This window comes from Chiloscyllium punctatum, chromosome 18, assembly GCF_047496795.1.
Source record: "Chiloscyllium punctatum isolate Juve2018m chromosome 18, sChiPun1.3, whole genome shotgun sequence".
Lineage (NCBI taxonomy): Eukaryota > Metazoa > Chordata > Chondrichthyes > Orectolobiformes > Hemiscylliidae > Chiloscyllium > Chiloscyllium punctatum.
This window is the reverse complement of record NC_092756.1, coordinates 95,825,236-95,831,640: the sequence shown is the minus strand read 5'-3', so window position 1 is coordinate 95,831,640 and position 6,405 is coordinate 95,825,236. Positions and strand designations below refer to the sequence as shown.

The 6,405-nt window shown below is 43.2% G+C and overlaps 1 protein-coding gene across 1 annotated transcript; it reads right to left on the bottom strand.

The window, feature by feature from the left end:
• Positions 1-4,098: 4,098 nt before the first annotated feature.
• LOC140489124 (ferritin heavy chain A-like) lies at positions 4,099-6,405 on the bottom strand. Its single transcript, XM_072588358.1, has 4 exons — positions 6,304-6,405; positions 5,220-5,366; positions 4,491-4,616; positions 4,099-4,269 (listed from the first exon to the last, which is right to left on the bottom strand). Exons 1-4 carry the CDS (start codon positions 6,403-6,405, stop codon positions 4,099-4,101), a joined length of 546 nt encoding a protein of 181 aa, XP_072444459.1.

The following is a 6,405-nucleotide window of genomic DNA, read 5'->3' as shown; positions in this document are numbered from 1 at the left end:
TTGGTTAGGCCACATTTGGAGTACTGTGTGCAGTTCTGGTCGCCTCACTTTAGGAAAGATGTGGAAGCTTTGGAGAGGGTGCCGAGGAGATTTACCAGGATGTTGCCTGGAATGGAGAATAGGTCGTACGAGGATAGGTTGAGAGTTCTCGGCCTTTTCTCGTTGGAACGGCGAAGGATGAGGGGTGACTTGATAGAGGTTTATAAGATGATCAGAGGAATAGATAGAGTAGACAGTCTGAAACTTTTTCCCCGGGTACAACAGAGTGTTACAAGGGGACATAAATTTAAGGTGAAGGGTGGAAGGTATAGGGGAAATGTCAGGGGTGGGTTCTTTACCCAGAGAGTGGTGGGGGGCATGGAACGCGCTGCCCGTGGGAGTGGTAGAGTCAGAATCATTGGCGACCTTTAAGCGGCATTTGGATAGGTACATGGATGGGTGCCTAATCTAGGATAGAAGTTCGGCACAACATCGTGGGCCGAAGGGCCTGTTCTGCGCTGTATTGTTCTATGTTCTATCTTCTATCTTCTAAGGGGAGTCAGTTTCTCAGCCTGTTCTGTTGGAAATGGGTGAGAAAGATGTGCAGTTTTCAATGGCGGGGAGTTCAGAGTCGGTGGTGGTGGGTGTGGGGTGACAGTGTAGTGACATGGGATAAGCTGTTTAGACCTGATATCAGGAGAAATGTCTTCACCCAGAGAGTGGGGAGCCTGTGGACTTCTCAGCAACAGAAAACATTGAGACGAAAACATTGAATGTTTCCAAGAAGGAGTTAGGTACAGCTCTTAGGGCGAAAGGGATCAAAATGTTGGATGGAGAATGGGAAGATGATCTGCATCTGAACAGTGTTTCCCTGCCTCTATCTCCTGACTGACCTTTCTGTGGATTGTCACCTCGCTGTGATGGAGAGCCTCGTGTGTCCCGTTGAGTCTGAGAGCGATATGTCAACAGTTTCCACCTCCTGGCAGGGCCACCCAGGATGGTAAGGTCAGAGGGGAGGATCCCGGTCAAGTGCAATGGAAATCAAATCCTCAACGGCCATGCATCCAGGCAGAAGATATTTGTCTGCTAACCACGGGGGTGGGTAAAGGCTACAGCAGGAGGGAGATCACAAATCAACATTTCCTTGCCACTTGAGCTGGCTCTACCTTCTGTGAAGCACCGTGTCAGTGTTGTGAGCTGTAATTTTGTGTGCTTGTGCATGTGTGTGTGCATTCACTATCCTTCGTGTGAAGAAGCCATTCCGAACATTATCCTGGACAGTTTAGTTCTAATGTGAAGATTCTAATCCCATTCCACATCCTCCGTTCTATTTGACCCCATTGTGAAGAAACAGTTCCCCTCTATCTACTCTGTCAAATCCATTTATCACCATAAACATTTCAATTATGCTCATCCCTTAACTTTCTACCCTGAGGAATGTGGACAAACTGTTGATGTCATTTAACCAGCTCTTTATCTCTGAGTTCATTCAGAAATTCAGGGCTGCACCATTAATACCAGAACTGAGCACTCCAGATGTGGTTGAACCAGAACTTGACACTTTTACAAAGAACCTCCATGTATCGGGATTTGAACCTCTTTCAGATCAGGACTAATATTAAATTAGTTCCTTTGTTTTCTGTTTTTATGTCAGTTCACTACATTTCTATCCAATTGTCTGAATAATTTCATTTTGATCATAAGTTTTGATAACAAGCAGAAGATGTCACCTTTTATAAAACAGTGTGAATTGTCTTTCTTGGTCAGAAGTGGATCACTTTACACTCCCCCTCAGTGTCCTGCATCTGACAGTCTTGCCCATTCCATTAAACTTTGAACATTCTGCTCTCATGGTCATGTGTCACCTGATGGAGAGTCATCATTTTATTGATGGCCCTTCATTGATAACATTGACAAATCTCATGAAACGTTATGGCTCCCAGTGCCTCCCCTTGGGGAAAGTAATCAGATCTTGCTAGTTTTAATTCACTCCCTGGCTGAGGGTGCTGTTGGCTGGGCCAGTATTTATTGCCCATCCTTAATTACCCTTGTCAAGGTGGTGGTGATTTATCTTCTTGAATTGCTGCTGTTGTCCATTTGGTAGAGGTAGACCCACAATCGTGTTCGGTAGGAATCCAGGATTTTGACTCAGCAACAGAGGAAGAACAGCAATATATTTTCCGAGTCAAAAGGGTGAGTGGTTCAGAGACAAACATGCAAGGGTGGGGTTGCTATGTATCTTTGCCCTCTTCCTTCTAGATGGGAGTGGTCATGGGTTTTGAACATGTTGGCAAATTCCTACAGCATTTGGTCGATGGTACACCTTGCAGTAGTTAAGTGTCAGTGGGTGGAAGGAATGAATGTTGGTGGCTATTGTGCCAATGAAGTGAGTTGCTTTGAAATGGAGGGTGTCAAGATCGTGCAGTGTTGTTTGTATTCCCCATTATAAAGACTGACAGCCCCTCTCCCAAGCCAATTCCCCAGCAATGATCATGAAATTCCCTGTCAATGAAATCATTAAAGGTGGCTGCTTTAAATTAAAAGATTCAAGCCCAAAATCAAAATGCACACAGGGAACCACCACCACCTGAGAACTGATGAACATAACCAAATCCATAGATAGCCTTATCACTTGGAGCATCGTTTCTAATATCAACATTCAGAGCCTGCTCAAGCCTGTAAAATGGACTCTCAGTTTGCACACTGGGGGAATTGGAGAAGAACATTTGACCGAGCCGTGTGTGCAAATTTAAAGCACATTATGCATTTTCAATCCCAATAGTATTGACATGTAAAGCATCAGAGCTTACATTTGTAGCGGACATTTATAGAATACCAATGTAAATTGGAAATACTGTCTCCCCAGTCCCCTAAGACAGGCACCTGCCCCATTTATCTCAGTTCAGTCTGAGAAAAATGAACAGTGTAGCCTTATGATGATTGAGCAGTCATAACCGAGTTATTTAGTGACCCCCTTATTCTAACATGGGCTGTGATTATGATACACCCGATCAGTACTAGTCACCTGTTAGACTTCCCTAGAAATAGGTCAATGTCACAGTGACTCCACACTCCATGCAGAGTATAATCGAAGGAGAGCTGATTTCATGTAAATTAAAGGAAAAATAATTGGAACAAAAGCCTGCAAATACTACTCTGGTCCTCGAGCTGCCTTCAGTATTTGACACCCCTGCATTGCAAGAGCCATAAAAATGGAATTGCTAAATTTGTCCCATGCGGGACAATGTTGGCACTGCTGCATTTCCTCACGTAGAGGATAGTTATTAACCAAGTAGACTAGAGACACTGATGCCAATCAAAAGCAGAATCTTCATTCTCCACCATAGAACGTGGATAAAAGAGAAATCATTCCCCAGCTTGGGAAAGCCACCATATAAATCATCAAGTATAGCTTATCCAAGAACAGTCAAAGGTAGTGTACCTTCAAGCAAGATATTCAACCTTTATATTCTTGTTGAAAAGGAGTAATTTTAGATGATTGGTTTAACCAAATAGCTGGAATACAGTAGGCATTGCAAGAAGAAAAAAAAATCAATATTTCAGGTCTAGCAACTGTTCTCAACTGATTTCACACCATCCATACTGCCAAACCCAAGTATTCCCAGCAGGTCTTCTTCCTGAGTTGTGGCAGCCAGTTTTTTGCTTCAGTCTTAAAAAAGTTGAAAGAATAGCTCAGAGTGTAGCAGTTGTATCAAACATTTTGACTGGGATTAGATTTCGAACTGTTGACTAGAGGCTGTTGCTGTAACCTTGTTCCAGTGAGTACAGGCAGTTAGTGAGTATTCCTTACAAGTCAAAAAGCTTAAGCTGTTGTGGAATTTCCAATTATGAGAATTGCTCACTTAGTCCAAAAATCCCTCTACACAGCCGAATAAAACAGAACAAATTATTGGGACAATCATCGAAACAAGGTTGAGAAAAAAGGATTTAATAATCAGCTGTTAAACATCAAAACCCCAAGAACCCAATGAAACGAAGTAGTTACACACAGTACTCAGTTCCATGGTGAATACTATTTTAATTTTGTGCAAAGCACAACCAAAGTCATCCACTAGAATGAAGTCACCATGTCCAACAGATGGAGTCCTTGAATCCCACTCAGCTCAGGGTGAGCCTGTCAAACAGGTACTCTCCCAGGCCATTCTCAGGGGCTCCCAGTCTCTTCAGGTTGGTGATGTGATCTCCCAGCTTCTTGATCATCTTCACTTGCTCATCCAAGTAGTGCCTCTCCAGGAAGTCACACAGATGGAAGAGGAGACAAAGATTAGCCTCAAGGAACAAACCATGCACCTGAATGTGACATCCCATTACAGACATGACCATCACCACCACATTGTGGGGAGGGAGGGGGACAATCAGGGATGCCTTCTGAAAAGCTTCTGGATTTCAGCCGCAGGAGGCAGGTAGATTAGAATTGGAATTGTCCCCCCCCAAGGAGTAAACAAACAGATTTCCTTCCAAACTTTTGGAGAGAAAAATATGAAACTCACATGAGGGTCAGTGTGGCCAGAGGAGAGTTTGTGCAGATCCAGCAGACTCTGGTTCACATCCTTCTCCATCTGCAGAGCTCTCTGCATTGCCTCCAGACCATTGCCCCACTCATCCTGCTCTGGCTTCTGGAACAAGGGAAGTCAGGAGAGAAAAAACAGCTCATCTCAGACAGATGGATCACAGGCGACATCGGATCAGTTCAGTATTCCACCAAACATTGCAAGAGTTGGATTTCAGGCCAATTGTTTTACTGACCCCTTTAGTTTTCACTGTTCCTTGAGCTGAAGACATTTTAGAAGATCTTACTGTAAAACTGTTAAGATACTATAATCCAAATGTATCTAAAAATATGCACCAATGGTGGTAATTCCTTGCTGTACTGTTCTATCCCTTTTGACCAGCCCATTAGAAACATCTTGGAGATGCAGCTACCTTCCACCCCTATGGATTCTCCCATTCTTACCTCCGATTACTAGGTGTGTTGGAATTGACATCTGAGGTTATATAGTGGATCATTCTTACATGGGAATGTTGCTCTCCTTCCAGTATTCTGGATCATCCCAATTGTCTATTGCTGTTTCACAAGTGTTAACTAGTTGTTTTTTTTAATTCAATGCATGGTTTTGGTGAACAATTTATTCAAATCTGGAGACAATAAACAGGTTGTGTGATTCAAGTCAATTTGCATTCACACAAAATAAACCTTCAAAAGGTTTACAGAAGCCAACCTTGACATCCTGCAGGAGGACTCGGCCTCCACGTTTATTCTGGAATGCCATCAGTTTCTCAGCGGGTTCCCGTTCCTCGTGGGACTGCTCCTTGAAGAACTCAGCAAAGTGACGCAGGGCAACATCATCCCGGTCAAAGTAAGAGGACTGCAAGTAGAGATAAAGTGGGAAGCAAATCTCAATCTCATCCATGGTTCAATCAGAAAGTGACCCATCCCACCATTGCAATTCACTTCCAATTAATTGACATTAGTGACAAAAGCAGAAAGTCATCTCCAGTGACTTTTGGCCCAAATAACAGACATTTGGATCTCCCTGAACTGAAGATCAAAAAAAGCCAACTGCAACCCCTGGCCTGTATCTTAAGGAGGCAGTGTGCTATTGTGGCACAGTACTGTGAAGGTCCCAGTTGAGGACAACCATTAGACATCCCTGCACTGCAGTTTGGAAACATTCATGCTCAATGCTGGAAGCTGGTGAGGTCATTCACCAACTGAAACTCAGGACGTGAGCATATTGATTAACATGTGAAGTCTCAGTCAGCTATCTCATTACCAAGCTTACCCATCTGAATAAGTATCCACTCTGCACAGAATTTTGACTATGCTATTTTGTAAATCAATCATTCATTCATTCATATTTCAATGTGTGAAAGTGTGCCATTTAACCACCTTTCCTCATTCAAAGTTAGTTATGAAAAGCTGACTTCAACAGAAATAGCTTTATTAGGACAACTTGTAAAATTAATACATTTGGTGGAGAGAAATTTTCTCAATAATGTTGAGTCATAACCAACTAAAGAGAATTAAGACATCACCTGCCTCTGCAGTCAGGAGGGCAATTGCCAGTGGTTACACTGTGCAGAGTGACAATAAACTGGGGACCCTCATCCAAAGGAGGGTTATAGTTTAAGGGCCATCCTAAACAGGGTTTCAGGGACAAGTGTGTCCAGGGAAGGGGACAAGGACAACAGTCTCAACATACAATTTGCTCAGACATATGACCAAGGAAATTCTTAGATACTCCATATAGTTACATCACAGTCTTAACTTTAAAACAGAACCTTCAAGCCCACAAGCCTCACCATGGAGAGGTAAACATAGGAGGAATAGAGCTCCAGGTTGATCTGCTTGTTAACAGCATCTTCACAGTCCTTGTGGTAGTTCTGACACACTTGGGAGGCCAT